The sequence below is a fragment of the Neoarius graeffei genome, chromosome 2 (genome assembly GCF_027579695.1).
Source record: "Neoarius graeffei isolate fNeoGra1 chromosome 2, fNeoGra1.pri, whole genome shotgun sequence".
Classification (NCBI taxonomy): Eukaryota; Metazoa; Chordata; class Actinopteri; order Siluriformes; family Ariidae; genus Neoarius; species Neoarius graeffei.
This window is the reverse complement of record NC_083570.1, coordinates 66,062,942-66,083,854: the sequence shown is the minus strand read 5'-3', so window position 1 is coordinate 66,083,854 and position 20,913 is coordinate 66,062,942. Positions and strand designations below refer to the sequence as shown.

The 20,913-nt window shown below is 40.9% G+C and overlaps 2 protein-coding genes across 3 annotated transcripts in view; one reads left to right on the top strand and one right to left on the bottom strand.

The window, feature by feature from the left end:
- Positions 1-11,487: 11,487 nt before the first annotated feature.
- On the bottom strand, positions 11,488-12,553 carry zcrb1 (zinc finger CCHC-type and RNA binding motif 1). The gene has a single exon (XM_060908933.1). The coding sequence runs from the start codon at positions 12,499-12,501 to the stop codon at positions 11,833-11,835; it is 669 nt and encodes a 222-aa protein (XP_060764916.1). The 5' UTR covers positions 12,502-12,553; the 3' UTR covers positions 11,488-11,832.
- Positions 12,554-12,828: 275 nt separating this feature from the next.
- Positions 12,829-20,913, top strand: part of ticrr (TopBP1-interacting, checkpoint, and replication regulator) — a 30,939-nt gene continuing 22,854 nt past the window's right edge. Inside the window, exons 1-10 of one of the 2 annotated variants that reach the window (XM_060914731.1) lie at positions 12,829-13,883; positions 13,975-14,227; positions 14,320-14,552; positions 14,693-14,903; positions 16,551-16,692; positions 16,848-16,975; positions 17,152-17,343; positions 17,442-17,587; positions 17,690-17,790; positions 20,273-20,360. In XM_060914731.1, coding sequence (XP_060770714.1) covers positions 13,203-13,883; positions 13,975-14,227; positions 14,320-14,552; positions 14,693-14,903; positions 16,551-16,692; positions 16,848-16,975; positions 17,152-17,343; positions 17,442-17,587; positions 17,690-17,790; positions 20,273-20,360 — 2,175 coding nt within the window. In that variant the 5' untranslated portion in view covers positions 12,829-13,202. Of the gene's footprint in view, positions 13,884-13,974; positions 14,228-14,316; positions 14,553-14,692; positions 14,904-16,550; positions 16,693-16,847; positions 16,976-17,151; positions 17,344-17,441; positions 17,588-17,689; positions 17,791-20,272; positions 20,361-20,913 lie in introns of both variants that reach the window. The other variant, XM_060914729.1, reaches the window with a different exon arrangement.

Here is a 20,913-nt window from a genome sequence, read left to right as displayed (position 1 = left end):
CTTTAACTATGCCTATCATGTAATATACTATGCTTTTTATCTACCATATACCACTAAACACACTGCACATGTATGTAACTGTCCACAAAATATTTGCACTGCTCATTACACGCTTATTTGCACTGTGACTGGTTACTGCCAACTGCACTACCTCACTACCTCCCACACTGAGAGCTGTATATTCTATTACTTGCTCTTACTGGTAATGTTTTATTTCTTTTGGCATTTTGTTTTTTGTATTTTAGTTTTTTATACGTATAATGCTATTTAGTTCTGTATCGATCTTGTGCAATGTGGAAATGTTACTGGATACCTTGAATTTCCCCTCTGGGATTAATAAAGTATGTATGTATGTATGTATGTATGTATGTATGTATGTATGTATGTATGTATGTATGTATGTATGTATCTATCTATCTATCTATCTATCTATCTATCTATCTATCTATCTATCTATCTATCTATCTATCGCCTTCTGAAAACATTCTCAAATAAAAAAAAAACAGCCTGCCTGTAGCAGGCAGTTGAAATGCTACTCCTAATCTTAGTTGTGTAACATGCTGTTCTTTCTGAAGTTCAGTCTAGATTTACAGCCTCACTTGTGTATTAAATGGTCACTGACATTCTCACATTAATAGCAGCTGTAGTCACTGATGATTCTTGACCCACCTTCTCCATATATTTGCTTTCTGGAGTGCTTTTTAATCTTTAGGCTTAATGCATCACCATACTCTATACTGGTGAGATGATAACTGTCTAGACAAGTATATGGACCTGCATCAGGACTGGCTGTTGAGATATGTGCAATGACTCAGGTTTGTGCCTTTGATAGGCATCTGTTGTAACTGCATATGCCGAGGGGCAAGAACAATTAATCATCCATGATGGACTGGGAATTTGTTCTGTTTTCGTTTTTAGAAATAACAAGCAAGTCCTTATGAACACACACTGTGTGTAAAATCCACTTCAGAAGTGAACTGGCCATATTCGGATTTAAAACGCATGGGGGGCACAGTGGTGCACTGATTAGCACTGTCAACTGACAGCAAGAAAGTTCAGGGTTCGAGCCTCGTGGCTGACAGGGGCCTTTCTGTGTGGAGTTTGCATGCTCTGTCTGTCTGTGTGCGTTTCCTTTCACAGTTCAAAAACATGCAGATTAGGTAAAATACCCAGTGCATACTTCGTGCCAGTCCCAAGACTGGATAGATTGGGGAGGCTTGCGTCAGGAAGGGCATCCGGTGTAAAAAACTTAGGCCAAATCAAATATGCAGATCATGAGATCCGCTGGCTGTGGTGACCCCTAATGGGAGCAGCCGAAAGAAGAAGGATTTAAAGCGCATAGTAATGTTGTGATTTTAGTTTGACTGATAACAGCTCCTGGTTCTGATAGTCTAGATGATAAAATAGCATCCAGTCATGTACACTTATATGTACTGTGTATATAAAAGTTTGGTCATTGTGTTAATAATGAATGCCTTTTACCTCTATGTCTGAGTGGAGCTGTCTGAGAATGTGCTCACTTTCTGTGCATCTAACTTAGATTCTCACACACCACAAAACAGAAGCTTTACATGTACTGGGCTGGGACCAAGAGACAGATTACCTTGAGCATTATGTTATTCTCTCTCTCTCTCTCTCTCTCTGAGTTGTAATAGAATAGAATAATCTTCTCCCACACACTGTTCGATCAGTATCAGAGGAACACAGTAAAATGGCACAGAGAATAGAAGGTAGGCCACTTATCTCTCATCTAGGATCTCATTTTCTCAAATCATCATGAGAGCAGTAGGCAAAGGAACACATAATGGGAGATTTCAATATATCATGAGGTAAAAATAATTAATATAGGAAATCGAAGTCACTTACCATGTTGTATTGGTGAAGGAACTTGTTTTGGTACTCAAGGTTTGAAACCCGAACTTAAATCCAAGCTACAACATGCAAAGACACTGAAACCTCTTAAACAAAATCAAACCCATGACAAGTGCCCACAAGGTATTTCCATTTTGGGTAGAGACAGAGAAGCTTTTCAAACAGAGCTTAGACAAAGGACCTTGCACCATTATCATCTAGCTCTTCTTGGTCAGTCTTGTAAACACCTAGTGATGAAAAACTATCACAGCCTGTGTAGAAGATCAACAGTGGAAAGTAAGTCCTAAAATCTGCCATGGTCTTGGTAATAGTCATAAAAAGCTGTTATAGGTTTGCTTTTAATTTATGAATACAGGCGCTTTAAAAATTATGCTGCCGTTTTTTGTTTGTGTGTTTTTTAATTGATTTATTTAAGTCTCCAAAATGGAGAAAGCCTCTTTTGACAAGTAATGATGACAGACTTAGGAATCTAATGTGTAATCAATCATTTTGACAGTAAACAGCATCTTCCCATGAGAAAGGAAAATGGCTTTTTATGACACTGTTTAGGTTTGTCTAGTGTTGACTCACCTTATCCTCTTTCTGCACCATAGGACACTCTTTTATAGGAACTGGCAGTCAGTCAGGATAGCTGCCTTTTCTCTTTTTTCTGTATAATCGTGTTTACCATAAACTCCAAGGAACTTCTCATTAGAAAACCTAGAGCATCCATCTATTCTATACCACTTATTCGTCAGGGTTGCAGGGGAAGCTGTAGCCAATCCCAGCTGGCTTCAGGTAAGAGGAAGGGTACGCTCTGGGCAGGTAACCGATCTATTTCAGGACTAACACAGAGATGAACAACTGTTCATGCTCACACCTATGGGCAATTTAGAGTAGCCAGTTGACCTAATCTACACATCTTTGGATTGCAGGAGGAAACTGGAGTACCCCAGGGAAACCCACGCAGGCATAGGGAAAACATGCAAATTGCACACAGAAAGGCACCAGGTGGCTGCAAAGTTCAAACCCAGAACCTTCTTGCTGTGAGGTGACAGTGTTAACCACTGTACCACCATGTCACCCAACCTAAAAGTGAAAGAAATCTTAAATGATTTTGAGTGCTTTGTCTGACAGAGAGCCAATGTTGGGCTCATTTGCAAGACCCAGAACTTGGGTTCCCTTACAAAAAAGAAGTTTATTCAAGTGTGCTTCTAGTATACTTCTTTTAGACTAAAAATAAGAGAGTATGCTTTCAGTTTACTTTTTATTTATTTATCAGAGATATACTTAATAAAGTTATACATACAGTTAGGTCCATAAATATTTGGACAGAGGCAACATTTTTCTAATTTTGGTTCTGTACATTACCACAATGAATTTTGAACAAAACAATTCAGATGCAGTTGAAGTTCAGACTTTCAGCTTTAATTCAGTGGGTTGAACAAAATGATTGCATAAAAATGTGAGGAACTAAGGCATTTTTTAAAACACAATCCCTTCATTTCAGGGGCTCAAAAGTAATTGGACAAATTAAATTATTGTAAATAAAATGTTCATTTCTAATACTTGGTTGAAAACCCTTTGTTGGCAATGACTGCCTGAAGTCTTGAACTCATGGACATCACCAGACGCTGTGTTTCCTCCTTTTTAATGCTCTGCCAGGCCTTTACTGCAGCGGTTTTCAGTTGCTGTTTGTTTGTGGGCCTTTCTGTCTGAAGTTTAGTCTTTAACAAGTGAAATGCATGCTCAATTGGGTTGAGATCAGGTGACTGACTTGGCCATTCAAGAATATTCCACTTCTTTGCTTTTATAAACTCCTGGGTTGCTTTGGCTTTATGTTTTGGGTCATTGTCCATCTGTATTATAAAACGCCGACCAATCAGTTTGGCTGAATTTGAGCACACAGTATGTCTCTGAATACCTCAGAATTCATCCGGCTGCTTCTGTCCTGTGTCACATCATCAATAAACACTAGTGACCCAGTGCCACTGGCAGCCATGCATGCCCAAGCCATCACACTGCCTCCGCCGTGTTTTACAGATGATGTGGTATGCTTTGGATCGTGAGCTGTACCACACCTTCGCCATACTTTTTTCTTTCCATCATTCTGGTAGAGGTTGATCTTGGATTCATCTGTCCAAAGAATGTTCTTCCAGAACTGTGCTGGCTTTTTTATATGTTTTTTTAGCCAAGTCCAATCTAGCCTTTTTATTCTTGAGGCTTATGAGTGGCTTGCACCGTGCAGTGAACCCTCTGTATTTACTTTCATGCAGTCTTCTCTTTATGGTAGATTTGGATATCGATACGCCTGTCTCCTGGAGAGTGTTGTTCACTTGGTTGGCTGTTGTGAAGGGGTTTCTCTTCACCATGGAAATTATTCTGCGATCATCCACTACTGTTGTCTTCTGTGAGTGTCCAGGTCTTTTTGCATTGATGAGTTCACCAGTGCTTTCTTTCTTTCTCAGGATGTACCAAACTGTAGATTTTGCCACTCCTAATATTGTAGCAATTTCTCGGATGGGTTTTTTCTGTTTTCTCAGCTTAAGGATGGCTTGTTTCACCTGCATGGAGAGCTCCTTTGACTGCATGTTTTCTTCACAGCAAAATCTTCCAAATGCAAGCACCACACCTCAAATCAACTCCAGGCCTTTTATCTGCTTAATTGAGAATGACATAACGAAAGAATTGCCCATACCTGCCCATGAAATAGCCTTTGAGTCAATTGTCCAATTACTTTTGGTCCCTTTAAAAATAGGGTGGCACATGTTAAGGAGCTGAAACTCCTAAACCCTTCATCCAATTTTAATGTGGATACCCTCAAATGAAAGCTGAAAGTCTGGACTTTATGTCCATGTCCATTATATAACTATAACTTGAATATGTTTCAGTAAACAGGTAAAAAAACAAAATTTGTGTCAGTGTCCAAATATATATGGACCTAACTGTAAGTATACTTGGCTGATGCTGAAAAGTATATAGAAAAGTCTAAGTATATTAAGCTTATACTTAAACTTTTGATCAAGATATACTTAACAAAAGTGTAATAAAGTATTAAAATATTTGTGCCTTATGTTTAAGTGTACTTGCCCTGTAATTGTGCTTATCCTTTTGACAGTAACCTACAGGGGTTCCCAAACTTTTCCATGCCAAGGCCCATTTTTTTGGCAGCATCCTCACCAAGCAATTCTCGGACAATGTCTTTGGTGGCTGGTAAAATCAAACCTTCTCCAATTGAGTGAGGTTTTTTAGCACGAGCAATATGGTACGAGGCTAAAAATGATGCCTTCAGGGCCCGCTTGGGGACAGTAGCTTGCTGGGTGAATGCAGCAGATTGCCTGACCAAATGCTCTTCTTTGCGTCTGAAGAAATCTACTGTTTTTTCGGCATCTGTCGGATGTTTTTGTACCAAGTGATGCTGAAGTTTCAAAGATTTTAAACACTCATTTGACAGGGTCTCCAGACAGAGGACGCATTTCAGGCAATCATGGCCATTTTTCTGTAAGGCTGTAAAGCCATACTTAATATATGCTGCCTCATATTTTTGGATTTTAGTTGGCCAGGACTTCTTAGTTTTTTTCGCAGCAGTGTCCTCCACAGCAGGGCTGTTGGTTTGTTCCTTCGGTCTCTTCTTCAAAAACCTGTCCATTTTGCACTAGCAATACGCTAGCTTGAGGAGCAAAGCAGCTTGATAAATGGTGCAAACCGCAACGTCACAGGCAGTTGGAGAGATGAGCATGGCAAACAACGTTTCGATATGATGTATTATTATTAATAATTATATTTTATAATAATGATTAAAAACTTATTACAATATATTTAATAATAATTATTTAAAAAAAAGTATATATATTTTTTCGCAGGGCAGCACGGTGGTGTAGTGGTTAGCGCTGTCGCCTCACAGCAAGAAGGTCCTGGGTTCGAGCCCCAGGGCCGGCGAGGGCCTTTCTGTGCGGAGTTTGCATGTTCTCCCCGTGTCCGTGTGGGTTTCCTCCGGGTGCTCCGGTTTCCCCCACAGTCCAAAGACATGCAGGTTAGGTTAACTGGTGACTCTAAATTGACCGTAGGTGTGAATGGTTGTCTGTGTCTATGTGTCAGCCCTGTGATGACCTGGCGACTTGTCCAGGGTGTACCCCGCCTTTTGCCCGTAGTCAGCTGGGATAGGCTCCAGCTTGCCTGCGACCCTGTAGAAGGATAAAGCGGCTAGAGATAATGAGATGAGATGAGATGAGATATTTTTTCGCAATTTTTTTGTTATCGTCCCTCCAACTTTCTGAGGCCCCCCTAGCGCCCCCTGGCGGCCCCCCAGGGGGCCGCGGCCCCCACTTTGAAAACCACTGCTTTAGTAAGCTAAAAAGTGGACTAGAAGTGTGTAACGAGTAAACGAATAGTATATTTCCAATATGCTATAACGTATACTTTTATAAACTAAAAAGTGGACTAAAAGTGTGTAACGAGTAAACCAAGAGTATATTTCCAGTATACTACAAAGTATACTATAGTAAACTAAAAAGTGGACGAGAAGTATAAAACAAGTAAACTCATAGTATATTTCCAGTATACTATGAAGTATGCTTTTGTAAACTAAAGAGTGGACTACAAGTATAGAACTAGTAAACTATTAGTATATAAGTTTACTTTTGGTATACTTGCAGTACAAAATAAAAAATACTAGTTGTATACTCAAAGTTTACTTCTCTTAGACTTAAAGTATACTTTTTATAAACTAAAAGTGGGCCAATTTAGTCCCAAAAAGCATTAGATTAGTTTACTTACAAGTATACTGCAAGTACATTGATGTCAGTATACTTGGTACACAAAAGTATACTGAAAAATATACTTTACTTAAGTATACTTAATAAAATGAACTTGAAGTATACTTCTTTTTGATAAGGGATTTTTTAAAAGAAGATTGTTAACAATAAAAAAAATGTTTTCAAAAAAATTTATATTATTTGAGATGTAAATATCCCAGAAACTTCATAGTCCAGGCAAATGAAACTGAACATGCTTGATGTTGAGCAATATAAGATTTATTCCTCAAAATTTGAATGAGAAATTCAAAGATATGTGGATTCCATGAACGATTTCACAAATTTTCAATATGCGCGCCGCCTGAGACACAGACACACAGACATACAAAGACAGCCTTCCTCTTTGAACTTTTTGTGCCGTGTCCAAATCAGCATTGCAGTCGGTGCATTTTTAGAGAATTCTCTCATAAATGCACACTGCACTGTCTTGTTCGACTGTATTCGAGCGTACACACAACGCCTTTTCTTTTCCACTGAATGGCATTTCTATACCTAAAAAGATAAAAACAAAAAACATTAAACATAAAATTTTGACCTGTTTCACACATGCTGTTAATATTTGAGGTCAACTGAACAAGAACTGGCAAAGTTATTAGATTGTGAAATGATATCAATTTTTTTTGAAGCACCTTGTATTATGCACCTTTGTACCATAGTGCAATTGCTATCTCAATTCTGATTTGTCAGAAGTTCATTTTCAATAACAGAAACAGCTCTGATAATAGTTTCAACTACAGTGCCTTGCAAAAGTATTCATCCCCCTTGGTGTTTGTCCTGTTTTGTTGCATTACAAGCTGGAATTAAAATGGATTTTGGGGGGGGTTAACACCATTTGATTTACACAACATGCCTACAACTTTAAAGGTGCACTTTTTTTTAATTGTAACTTATAACATACATCAGCAAGTGATGCAACCTGGATACATCTTCAGTGATGTTACCTGGGGTCTTCGAGTGTTTCGGGTCTTTCAACATCATGCACTCTCACCCAGGCGACCCAGCCAGGGGTGATCAAGCCCCAGCTTGTGTCCAGGTAGCGCTACCCTGCCCACGGATCTCCTCTTTTGATCCACAGCCACCGTGAGGCAACTTCAGCTGCCTCAGTGGCTTCCTTTATGGCCCTTTGCCTCCTTGCCCCTGTGATGCCCAGCATGTTATAAGCCCTACAGAGGGACTGGCCTGCAAACCCTCTACATCCAACCTCAATGGGTTCACATCTTGTCCCCCACCCATTGTGGCAGCACTCCTTCACTAGTTGAGCATACTTAGCTCTCTTCCTCTCATTAGCTTCCTCAATGCGCTCCTCCCACAGGACAGTAAGCCAGGGACGTCACTAAGTTTGAGAGACAGGGGTAGCTTAGCACCCAGAGGAGAAAAGGTATTGTGCGCGCGCAGCACGCGCCGAACATTTTTCAGAGCACCTACTAAGGCTGTCAATCAATTCATTATTTCAAGAGCATCACACCTTGGGGACACACTTCCCACCATTTCTATTCTATTTTAAAATTGCTTTCATCATTTAATTGCTTGCTGAAGCAACTTCACCAGCTAAACTACAAAAATGTGAAAAAAACAATGGTAGGTGTCATGCATTCCTGCGCAAACTGAAGAGGGCAAGTGCTTCACAAATCATCATTTAAACATTCTACAGAAGACTCAATATAGCCTAGGTAAAGTTAAGCAAATGCAAACCACTGACATCAAATTACAATCTCACCGTGTGTGTCTGCAAATGAAAGCATAGAATTCTGACTCTCTGCAAACCCAACTCAATGGAAGCCCGCACCGCGCCTGCTGCAGAATGCCCGCGTAGTTTTTTAAGTCCTACTAGCCTACCACTCGACGTGACGCTTGACACAGAGCCAATGAGGAGGAATCATAACGATATTAATAATATTGCATTAAATAATAAATAAGCAAGCAGAAACTGTTGTTCGGATTAACTTGCGTTCTTGATGGCTCATGTTCAGTGCTTTACTGCCTTTGTTTTTTTGGGGAAAAAAATAAAAATATAAATAATTTAAAAAAGGGCAAAAAATATAGGGTGGCTTTGCCATAAGATAGGGTGGCTGGAGCTACCCTAAAATGGGTCTGGCGACGTCTATGCAGTAAGCTCCAAGAGGACCACCTGTTTGATGGTTTCTGAGGTGAGGACTAGATCTGGTCTTAGCGTTGTTGTGGCTACCTTTTCCGGGAACTTAAGTTGCCTTCCCAAGTCAGCTCTCAACTCCCAGTCTTGAGCTGTTGCCAACAAACCAGAATACTTGGTCCTGGCCACAGCTAGTGGTTTCTCCCCGGCTCTCACAAAAGCAATGGTCTGCTTTGCAGGGCGGAGGCGCTTGCACTGGTTGATTCCGTTGCAGATGGTATTCGCAATCACCCTTAGCACTTGGTCATGGCGCCAGCGGTAGCGTCCCTCGCCCAAAGCTCTTGGGCAGCTGCTAAGGATGTGCTCCAGTGTCCCCCTTTTCTGGCACAGAGCGCAGGCTGGTGACTCTACCTTCCCCCAGCTGAACAGGTTTGATGGGCTTGGTAACACATCATAGACAGCCTGGATTAGGAACCGAATGCGCTGGGACTCTGCTCTCCACAGCTCATTCCAGGAGACTTTACGGTCTAGTGCATGCTCCCATCGAGTCCAGGCTCCCTGCTGTCGCATCCCCACCACCTTGCTGGCTCGTTCCTCTTCAATGAATAATAATAATAATAATAATTAACACAAACAATAATTAAGATGAAAAAACAGACATCTGGAGTGTGCATAAGTGTTCCCCACCCCCACCCCCCAAAAAAGTCAATACTTTATTGAGCCACCTTTTGCTACAATTACAGCTGCAAGTCTCTTGGGATATGTCTCTATTAGCTTAGCACATCTAGCCACTGGGATTTTTGCCCATTCCTCAAGGCAAAACTGCTCCAACTCCAAGTTAGATGGGTTGCATTGGTGTACAGCAATCTTCAAGTTATGCCACAGATTCTCAGTTGGATTGAGGTCTGGGCTTTGATTAGGCCATTCCAAGACATTTAAATGTTTCCCTTTAAACCACTCCAGTGTAGCTTTAGCAGTATGTTTAGGGTCATTGTCCTGATAGACTGTGAACCTTCATCCCAGTCTCAAACCTCTGGCTGACTCAAACAGGTTTTCCTCCAGAATTCAAGTCAAGTTTATTTGTATAGCACTTTTAACAATAAGCATTGTCGCAAAGCAGCTTTACAGAATTTGAATGACTTAAAACATGCGCTAATTTTATCCCTAATCTATCCCCAATGAGCAAGCCTGTGGCGACGGTGGCAAGGAAAAACTCCCTCAGACGACATGAGGAAGAAACCTCAAGAGGAACCAGACTCAAAAGGGAACCCATCCTCATTTGGGCAACAACAGACTACATGACTAACATGACAACATCATTAACAGTTTTAACATGAAGTCAGTTTCGTTGATGTTATAACTCTTCATTGATGGAAACTTGAGTGCAAAACTGTTCATGACAACTGCAGTCCTAAAGTTAGCAAGTCAACTGTAGTCCTCAGCCATAAAAGCACAACTGTAAGTGTCCAGAGTGTCCTCTAAGTGCAACTTTCAACTGTCCACACGGGGCCATCCTCCACAGGAGCAACGCGACGAGACCCCAACCAGGCACAGGGCACCAGGATGGACCAGGCAGGTCCGAGGAGCAGAAGAGGCCAGCATCTCGATCTCAGGATTGACATGTAACTCAGAGGGACAGATCTGGGGGAGAGAACACAGGTTTTTCCTCTGAATTGCCCTGTATTTAGTGCCATTCAGCTTTCCTTCAGTCCTGACCAGCTTTCCTGTCCCTGCAGGTGAAAAACATCCCCACAGCATGATGCTGCCACCACCATGCTTCATTGTAGGGATGGTGTTCTCAAAGTGTTGGGTTTGCACCACACATGGCATTTCCCATGATGGCCAAAAAAGTTCAATTTTAGTCTCATTTGACCAGGATATGACTGGAGAGCCTTTGACTATCCAAATAACTCTTGTAGAACTTGAGATGGTTAATACATGCCATGTCTACAGTCAGAGGCAGAACATGTATAATCTCATTTACTCCTCTTTATTAACCATTTTATCTGGAGCCTTTCTGAGTGCAAGATGGGAACACACACAGTATAGAACACCAATCCATCCCAGGGCTCTAATGTACAAAGTCAGAGAACTGAAGTTATAGAAATGGGTTGCAGCTATAAAGAAAGAACAACTTTATTCATCACACACTTGTGAAATTCCTCTCTGCACTTAACCCATCTGAAGCAGTGAACATACACGTGAGCAATGAGCACACACACATACCCAGAGCAGTGGGCAGCTATGCTAACAGCGCCCGGGGAGCAGTTGGGAGTTAGGTGCCTCACTCAAGGGCACCTCAGCCCAAGGCTGTCCCGTATTAACCTAACTGCATGTCTTTGAACTGTGGGGGAAACCCACACAGACACAGGGAGAACATGCAAACTCCGCATGTAAAGGCCCCTGGTGGCTGCTGGGCTCGAACTCAGAACCTTCTTGCTGTGAGGCGACCGTGCCACCCACTAACGAGAGGGATTTTTCCCCCCTCTATTTTTATCCATTCTCACTTTAACTGTTTTTTCCCAGATCATTATCTGAAAGCCTGTGTCTCTGTGTTAGTATTATATATGTCTTGACATACAGAAAGATGAATCATTATACATAATTTTAAAGATCCCTTTAAGTTCAGTTAAAAACTATTCTTTTTATATTCAACATTTACAAACTCAGCATTCAGCTATCTTTATAACAGTTCCTCATTACCACAGCCCCAGTTATCGACACAAACTGGTAAAAAAAAAAAATGTTGCTTTATTTGCATAACATTGAGTTATATCATTAAATCACTCAGTAAACATCTGTACTCATAGGTAGACCTTATTTACAATATCAGAAGACAAACAAGCAAAAACAATTAACAGAGTCAAAGAAGTCTGAACTGCTGTAGAATGACCACAACTTTTCCAATCACATTGGAAACAGCATCAGTTTTCCAAAACACCAAGTGATTTATTTTACTTGAATTTTGCTTGCAAGTTCTTGATAAGCCTTTGAGAGACAGAAAGCTCCACTAGATATAGTAACCAATAAGTCCACCAATCTTTGATCATAGAGATCTTAGGAACAGGATCATGTTCATCAGTCACTGAGCTCTTCTTCATCGCTGAAGTACGCGCTCTTTTTGATCCTTGGCTTATGTGAACTATCTGATGTGGAAGTGTGGTTCGGGTCTCCTGTGGTCTGCTTCTTTCGTCCGTCTTCTTCTTCTATTCGAGCTTGCTGGAAAGCAATGGCCTGGCTTAAACTGTCCAGTGAAGGGTCTTCTCCTTCATCTTCACTTTCCTCTGGCTCAGCCTCGTCAGTGTGCTGCTTCATCATCATCACCTTCTTCTTCTTCTTCTTTTCCTTTTTGGGTGGAGGCTCTCTTTCTCCGAGCAAGTTCTTGGGGCAGGAGTAGCTCAAGTGACCATCTTCGCCACACTCGTAACACTTGGACTTGTCTGTGTAGTTTCTTCTCCTGATGAACTCAGCAGCTCTTCCGTTATCAATAGCGATGCTGGCCTTCACCATCCTGCCAAAGAGCTCCTTGTGGTTCAGAGACCGAGCACAGTTATGAGCTGACTCTCTGTCCAGGAACAGCACAAACGCCACACCTTTACTCTTCCGCGTTTGTTTGTCTTTGACAATCGTCACCTTGACAACTTTGCCATATTTCGTGCACAACTTGTGCAAATCGTTATTAGTCAACGAAAACGGAAGGTTAGAAATATAAACAGTGCTTTTACTCGGAGCCAAACCGCCACTCATTTTGTACCAGAACGCTAGTTGTACTGCCCTCGTATTATTATTATTTGAACCGGAAATACTTGTGCGACCCTGGAGCCGGCGGAAATGACGAAACTCTTGCTCGAACAAGTATTCGTTTACTTCTCATATTGGTCTGTATAAACTCGTTGTCAGTTTGTAAGTTTTTAAAATGTATTACGCAAAGTATCAAAACAGTGTATTTGACTTTTAAAAAATATAGAATGAGAATTATGTTTGATTGACGTTCCTATCATCCTATCACAGGTGGTAAAACGAATGACGTAGTAAAACAATCTCTTCAGCCAATGGCAGCTCGAGTTCGGAAAGTCAACTTTGAAGCGCCAAGTCTTGAGACTGAAGGAAAATGGCGATTTGAGCTTTTATATATGTTGTAAATAGTGCTTTTAATATCACATTTTATTCATACTCCGTGTATTTCAGTTAGTGTGGAGGTGAAAAAGTAGGTCTCTTGACCGTCCGGGGTAAATGTGCACTTTTACAGCAAGTCAGTTGTGTTTGAGTTGTATTTAGCTCCTGTGCTAAGTCCACCATAAGTTTCTTGCTAATGAGGCCAGACAGGTAAACTAGAATGTTTTTGAGAAAACCCAGTCTCCACTTCTGTATGTGTTTTGTCGAGTCAGACTTTAGATTGAACAAATACTGACGTCATTTAACATGATTAATGCATTTATTAGCAGGGAATGATGGCCGCTCATAATGTTGTTTTTGCTGTCGATGTGGACTGTCTGTCTGAAGAGCTCAACCTGCCAAGAGACTCAGATCTGAGTTATTTAAAGCGGTGGATATTAAAAATCCTGCTTTCCTTAGGCAGTAAGTATGGTTTCGAGAATGTGCGGTGGGGTTACAAGTTTTTCCATTCAAGGACTGTAAAAAGTGCAAGTCTTCTAACAAGAGGCACAGATTTCAAAGAACTTGAGGAGAAAGCTTTCAGGGATTTCGAAGGAGAATTAATCCATAAAGTTGGTGTCAATCAAAAATCCTCTGATGAGCAGAACAGACTGCGACCGAGCCCAGTGATCTGTGTGCAGAACACACTAAAGGAGATCCTTTTGGACTTCCAGTGGGACAGACCAGACATAACTTCTCCCACGAAACTCTCACTGCGGCCCAGGAGGTCAACCAGGAATGCAACAAATATTCCCTTGGCAGATGATGATCTTTCATTCCAAGGGAAAAATGTTGTGTTTGTGGTCTCGGAGTGTCCATATTCCAGAAGAGAAATGATGGCGTTTTTGCAGCCGTGCAGCTGGGATGTTGGAAATCATCAGGATTTACCTGAGCTTATCCTACCAAAAGGTCTAATAGACATGCTAGTTCATCGGAAAGTTGTCCTGCACTGGGCTGATTACAGTTCTTCTCAGGTTTGTTTAAACCTTTCAACAACGTGGCTATTTAAACTGCATACATATATCAAACACCCACTTTGTGTAATACAAAGCACTTTGTCAACAGGTTAATAATGACTCTGATGACTATACTGGCTTGAAAACCATCATGGAGGCACTGCAGCCGGTAGCTGGAAAAGTGATTCCTGTGCTCACTCCTGCTATGAAAGTGAAGCATAAATATCCTAACCTGAGCGCCAGGGACAACAAGGGAGTACTTGCCTTTCCAACCGGCTCAAGTACAGGATACATTTTGTCCTCTGAAAAGCTCTATAAGCGAGCCTTTCCAGCTCTCGCAGGAACGCTTTGCTGGGGTGCAGGTAATAAATGTTGCCCCAGAAAAGTCTGTTTTGACACCATTATGAATTTCATATGCTTTAACTTTGACACACCTGTTCCCTTGTGGTAGCAGATGAGGACAAACAGACCTGCAATGTTTCACTGGAGCCCGTGTCGTGTAGACAGAGGTGTCTGAGTGTTCCTGTAGAGGTGACTCTCAGAAGTGTGCTGCATGGCCTGGACACCTGCTGTCTCAGTCAGTCAGCTTCAGAGTGTTGGGTCTTGTTTTGCCCTCCAAAATCAGAAGATGATCAAGTTGCTTTTCAGACTCTCTTTAAGGAGCTTTTCATTCTCGCTTCTGACATGGTAATCTCATTTTTCTACATCCAAGCTATTTCAAAAGCAGTAACTCAATGAAACTAGCAATACCACTGCTTTATTACATGCCTTATTAGGATACAACACATGCAGTGCTTAATTTAATGCCTTTTTCTGTGTTTATACAGCTAGTAGAGGTCAGTGAAGGAGGTCAGGTTCATTCTGCAGTACTGTCAGTATTGTCCTCCAATCTGGCTCTTCTGACAGTTCTCTACAGTGAGGCGGCTTTGAGTCCATGCCTTGTTCCCTCAGAAACTGCAGACCTTCCTGATCCCTCAGACCTGCCTGATATTGTCAGTAGTGTTCTCAAAGACATCATGAAGGATGAAGATATCTCAGGTATGTACATCACAAGTGTGTTAATAAGCTGCTATGACTTTAGTGATAAAATATAGACTGGATCGAGATATTAGGTGTAACTAATAAGCTTCTATGCTTTGCCCCGATGGCAAAACTGGCAGCAATGTTAAACTATAAAGCTGCTTTCACATTGTTAGAATCAATCCCTAGTGCATTTATCCCCCGTTCATTCAGTCAGATGGTGTGAGCCAAAACAAACTGTCTAAGACTGGGGGTCTCTGTCTGCTATCAAAAAAACTCTATTGTGGTTCGTAAACCATATTCTTGATGCATTAAGAATATGGTTCTGCATAAGCTTTTTTTTTTTTTTGACATGCAAACTGGTTAAACAGATGGCAAAATGCCTGCCAGAAATCTAACCTAGAATGCTGCAGAAATGTGATGTGTTGTTTATATTGGAGCTGTATGTATTATAATTATTTAGTATTTGTGCTTGTTTGATTTCATTTCTATGCGCATTTGCAAGGTTTATTTATTATCCTCCGCCCAAACGAAGGTTGACGGGGGATATCGAAACGGGTTCTGTCTGTCCGTCTGGGCACGTTTTCGTTTCCGGGCCATAATTTTAAAACTACTGAAGATATCTTGATGAAACTTTGAATACATATCAAACAACATGTGAACTGTTGCCTTTTGCTATTTTGGATTTTTGGAAAAAAGTATTTTTCAAATTTTTACGTAAATAGATTTTGACTTCGTTTCTAAGAGCAATGTTTGTTTCTGGAGCATATATCCAAAACTATTCTTGATACGGATTTGAAACTTGGTATACATGTTAACAAGGTGATGTAGATGTGCCTTTTCATACTAAAAAATGTGAGAAATTTTAATTTTCATGTTTCCATGGAAACAATTTCAGACTTAGTCTCTCAGGTTAGTCTTGGGGTAGGTTTTGTTTCCGGAGCAGAACTTGAAAACTATGAGTGGTACAGTATGGTCTTGAAAGTTGGTATATGTGTTGATTAAGTAATGTATATGTGCCTTTTGATACTAAGAAATGTGAGAAATTTTCATTTTTATCTCACCTGGACTAAAGGTCCAGTGGGCTTTTGCCATGGGCTGCTGAGGTCAGTGTAAAGAGGTAGGGTTGGTTTCCTGCAGCAGAACTTTAAAAATGTGACAATATCTTGAAACTTGGTAGATAGGGCTGGGGATATAGATGACTCTGTCGTCTTGTCTTTTCTGTTATCATATTTCTGATGGATTAAACTCTTTATTTAATCTGATCAACTCTGTGCAGTGTGATACTGAATCGGAACAAGTAGGACAAAACCCCAGAAGAATAATTCTCACTCAGACTATGCAAACAGATTAATAAAGGGGCCTTAGTTGACTTGGATTGTCTTGTCTATACAGACTATGCTTTTTCAAACGTGAGTAGTATCTAAAATATTCATTTAAAATGAATTACATTACAGGCAGACGTTGTTATCCAGAGTGGCATATAACATCCTCAGAGCAGCCCAGGGAGCAGTTGGGGGTTAGGTGCCTTGCTGAAAGGCACTTCAACCATTCCTGCTGGTCCAGGGAATCAAACCAGCGACCTTTTGGTCCCAAAGCTGCTTTTCGAACCATTAGGCCATGGCTTCCAAAATGTATTTTTGAAATAACATTTGCATTCCCCAGAACAACCGAGTCCACATCAGATTCCTGAGTGGGCATCTCAAGAGCTTCAGCAGTGGACTAATCGAACAGCAGACCTTGCAGAGGGTTGGTTTCTTCTATCTGACCAATCTGGGATTAGTTGCCATTTGATGGAGTCAATGAGGTATTATTTCTTTTTTTGTTGTTGTTACTATAAGTCCTACTGTAAGTCATCTTATCCATCTGTCCATTTGATAGTTGATTAGTTGTTGTTTCCACAATGAGTAAGAATAAAATTATTATCAAGGCATATGCCACTTACTGATTCATCACCCGTAGGCTTCTTCATGCTGCTCCAGAGGAGCAAGAACAAACAGAAGATGACACGCAAGAGCTGACAAACAGCCTAGCAGAGCTCTATCAAAATAATAAAGATGGACCCAGCAGTGGCTTAAAAGGGAAAAAACGTTAGTACATCCCTAATATTAGCTGTTAATGTTCTAACATTCTATTATGATTTAACATGGCAAGTATATAATCTTTGGTAATATTTCTAAGGGCATTATTTACAATACTTTCATGGTTTTTCACTTCAGTTTGCATGTTGAGTATGAACAGTTTGCTAATGACTTTCGTTCTGTAGGAGGTACTCAGCGTACGCCAGTTCGCCAGAAGATGAAGACCATGAGTCGCTCGTTGCAGATGCTGAATGTTGCTCGCTTTAATGTAAAAGCACAAAAGAGTCAGACAGAAACAGATTCTTCCAGCACTGCCAAAGGCACAGAGAAGCGAGGCAAGAGACGCTCCAGTGAAAGGAGCAGACCTGGTCCCATGCGTGAGTAATAAGAATTTTAAGCTTACTATTAAACACAAGGTTCGTGTGTATTTGCAGTCAATCAGAAAGTAATAATTTGTAAATGTACTTTATCATAGATTTTAAAAATGAAGAGGAACTGCTTTCCCATTTGAACCTGAGATATCAACAGGCTGTGGAGAATAAGAGCGTCGCTCCCATCACTCAAGTGCAGGATCTGCTCTCAGTGGTGGATACCTTCGTGAAAAGTAACGTCAATACAGGGGTGAGCAAGACGTCCGCTAATTAGTTGTCATTACAGACAATGGAATGATCATTTAATGAAAACATGTAGCTGTTGACCATTTTATTGTCTCTCCCTCGGCAGGCTTCATTCTTAAATATAATCAAGAAGACCCTCTTAAAAAGCACCCAGTCCATTCGTCAGCTCTATGGAAGTACTGCAGATGCTGAGAGTAAAATCCGAGAGTATGTATTGCTGGTTTGCAAACATCTTAAGTAATTCCTTCTTAAAAGAATACTCCGGAGTGAAATGCTTCTTAGGTCTATTTTCGCATTATTGGGGGTGCATACATTGAGTTGCTACCACAATCACATCAATCGGTTGTGTTTTGAGAAAATTCGTTTTTTGTGATTTCAACCGGAAAGCGCTAACACGGCAGTGCGCGGGGCATGTCTTTTTGCCGATACAAAACGCTAGTTTTAAAACCATTGCAAAGCTCAAAACAACATGACAGTTCTGTGGAAGTGAGTAGACGGTTTCTACAGACAAAACGAAGTGTCCCTGGCTCTGTAAGTGCACTGACGGCATGTGTAGAAGAGTAAATATAAAGCCAGTGACCTTACCCGTGACTTTTACAGTCCGTAAAAGTTGAGTGCAGAGCCCATCCCGCTGCACTCGGCACTCGACTTTTACGGACTGTCCCCGAAGATGGCGTCTGAGGAAGCCCAACTACAGGGAAGGTCACTGGCTTTATATTTACTCTTCTACACACGCTGTCAGTGCACTTACAGAGCCAGGGACACTTCGTTTTGTTTGTAGAAACCCTCCCAGTATGCACTCCCAGTAATGCGAAAATAGACCTAAAAAGCATTTCACTCTGGAGTATTCCTTTAAGGATATGTACACACACATGATGGTAAGTCAAAAAGTTCTAAGACAAATTGAAAAAAAATCGTTATTTATGAAAAAAAAAATTTGGGGCAGTCCATCATTACGATGATGACTGTGAAGTCGTGAGGAAAAACAATAATAATTATGCTTGGCCTGCTTGTTTGTGGGCTACAAGACCCGCTTTTGAGCAACAGTATCTTTCACACTTGAAAGATGTGGCCAATGGGGGGGTTGGGTGTCTGATTTTATGTCTTTCCAAGTACTTTTCCTCTCTAGCCTTTTCCACCTCTTTGATGGCCCTCACAGTAACAGAACGCCAGGGGCTTCTGTCCATAGCTTCACGTTCCCGTGTTGAGTGACAAATGGTACTAGTCTTCATATGACGCTTCAGCACATCTTTGAAGCGAAGTTTTGGGCGACCATACTTCCTTGTTCCACAACTTAACTCACCATAGAATACCAATTTTGGTACACGCGTGTTAGGCATCCTTTGCACATGATCCACCCACCTGAGTTGGGACGCTGTTATAATAGCAAGGCAAGTTTATTTATATAGCACATTTCATACACAGTGGCAGTTCAATGTGCTTTACAGAAGTAAAAGCAAAACAGTAAGCAATAGAAAATAAAATTACATAAAATAAATGGGGAAGAAAAATAAGAATTAAACAATAGTAGAAATAAAATAATAAAATGAAATAAAAGTTCAATTAAAAAAAACAGCAGAATAAAATAGAATAAAAGTTAAGTAAAATTTAAAACATGCAGAGACTGTAAAAGTAAAGAGTTTAAAACGTAGAGATGACAATATTAATAATTTAGCAGAAAGCATCTGAAAACAGCTTGGTCTTTAATCTAGATTTGAAGCTGCCAACAGCAGGAGCATTTTTGATGTCCTCTGGCAGTTGGTTCCATAGCTGTACTGCATAGTAGCTAAAAGCTGCTTCACCACACTTTGTTTTAATAACAGGTTTACCAGTAAATTTTGCTGCTGCGATCTGGTAGATCTGATTGGGTTAGGCCGCTGCAACATGTCAGAGAGGTAATTGGGCCCTGTACCATTTAGAGATTTGTACACCAGCAGCAATGCTTTAAAGTCAATTCTGTAGCTTACTGGAAGCCAGTGAAGGGACCTTAGAATTGGAGTAATGTGCTCTGTTCTTTTTGTTTGTGTGAGCTTCAACACTAACGGATAATAATAATATTGTTATTGTTGTAATAATGCAGAAAATAACAAAGCTATTTCTCTACATATCCTCCATTTAAGTCTAAACACTTCTGCAAGCAGTGTTTCCATCAGAGAATTCCGTGGGTGGCACAGTGGTGTAGTGGTTAGCACGGTCGCCTCACAGCAAGAAGGTTCTGGGTTCGAGCCCAGCAGCTGGCGAGGGCCTTTCTGTACGGAGTTTGCATGTTCTCCCCGTGTCTGCATGGGTTTTCTCCAGGTGCTCCGGTTTCCCCTACAGTCCAAAGTTAGGTTAATATGGGACGGCCTTGGGCTGAGGTGCCCTTGAGTGAAGCACCTAACTCCCAGCTGCTCCCCGGGTGCTGTTAGCATGGCTGCCCACTGCTCTGGGTATGTGTGTGTGCTCACTGCTCACGTGTGTGCTTGCTGCTTCAGATGGGTTAAATGCAGAGAGTGTATGCACAAGTGTGTGATGAATAAAGTTGTTCTTTCTTTCTTTCGTCTTTGTAGAACTCTGGGGGATGTCTTTCACACCTTTTGAAATTATACCATGTGTCTTAGAACTTTTTGACTTACCCTTGTATGTATAAATATATTATTGCTGCCTACGTGTGGATTAATGCAAAAACTTCGAATCTCTTACCTGTAAGTTGTCAGCTCCAGGTAGTTCTCAGACTTGAGCTGTGTAAACCGATGTCTTCAGATGATCAAGATCACGTGGAGCAGATGGTGGAGGAGGTAAGACTTTACTGAAAGTTGTAGTTATCAGGAACTATTTAGTATGTAACTATGATGTACTAATGATTCAGGTTCGAACCAAATCCAAAATGGCAAGTACTGGGTACCCATAAGAAAAAAATTGAATTTTGGTTCTGCGATAACCCTTTATTATTGCAAACAAAGGCTACGTAACTGCAAGGATCTGCCAGGACCCGTCTAAATGACTACGTGATACATCAATGTAACAGCATGTCTATTTGTTGGGTACAAGCTACCATACATGGCTAATGTCACAACAGTGTGAAAGATGGACTGAGTTAAATCGTCAAAAGCTATGTTTTGTTATCTAAACATTTGACCACTTTTTTTTTTTTTAAGCTACAGTATTTTGGAATCAAAGTGGGGAATCGATAAGTTGACTTGGAACCGGATGGTGCCTTTAAGTGGGGTTATTTTTACATTGTTCACAAGAAAAGTCCATATGAACGTCCCGCTCTTATGGTATTCATGACTTTGGAATTGGAAACTTTCTGAAAGCTCAGAGTTCACAAGTTGTGATGTGTTTGCTGAA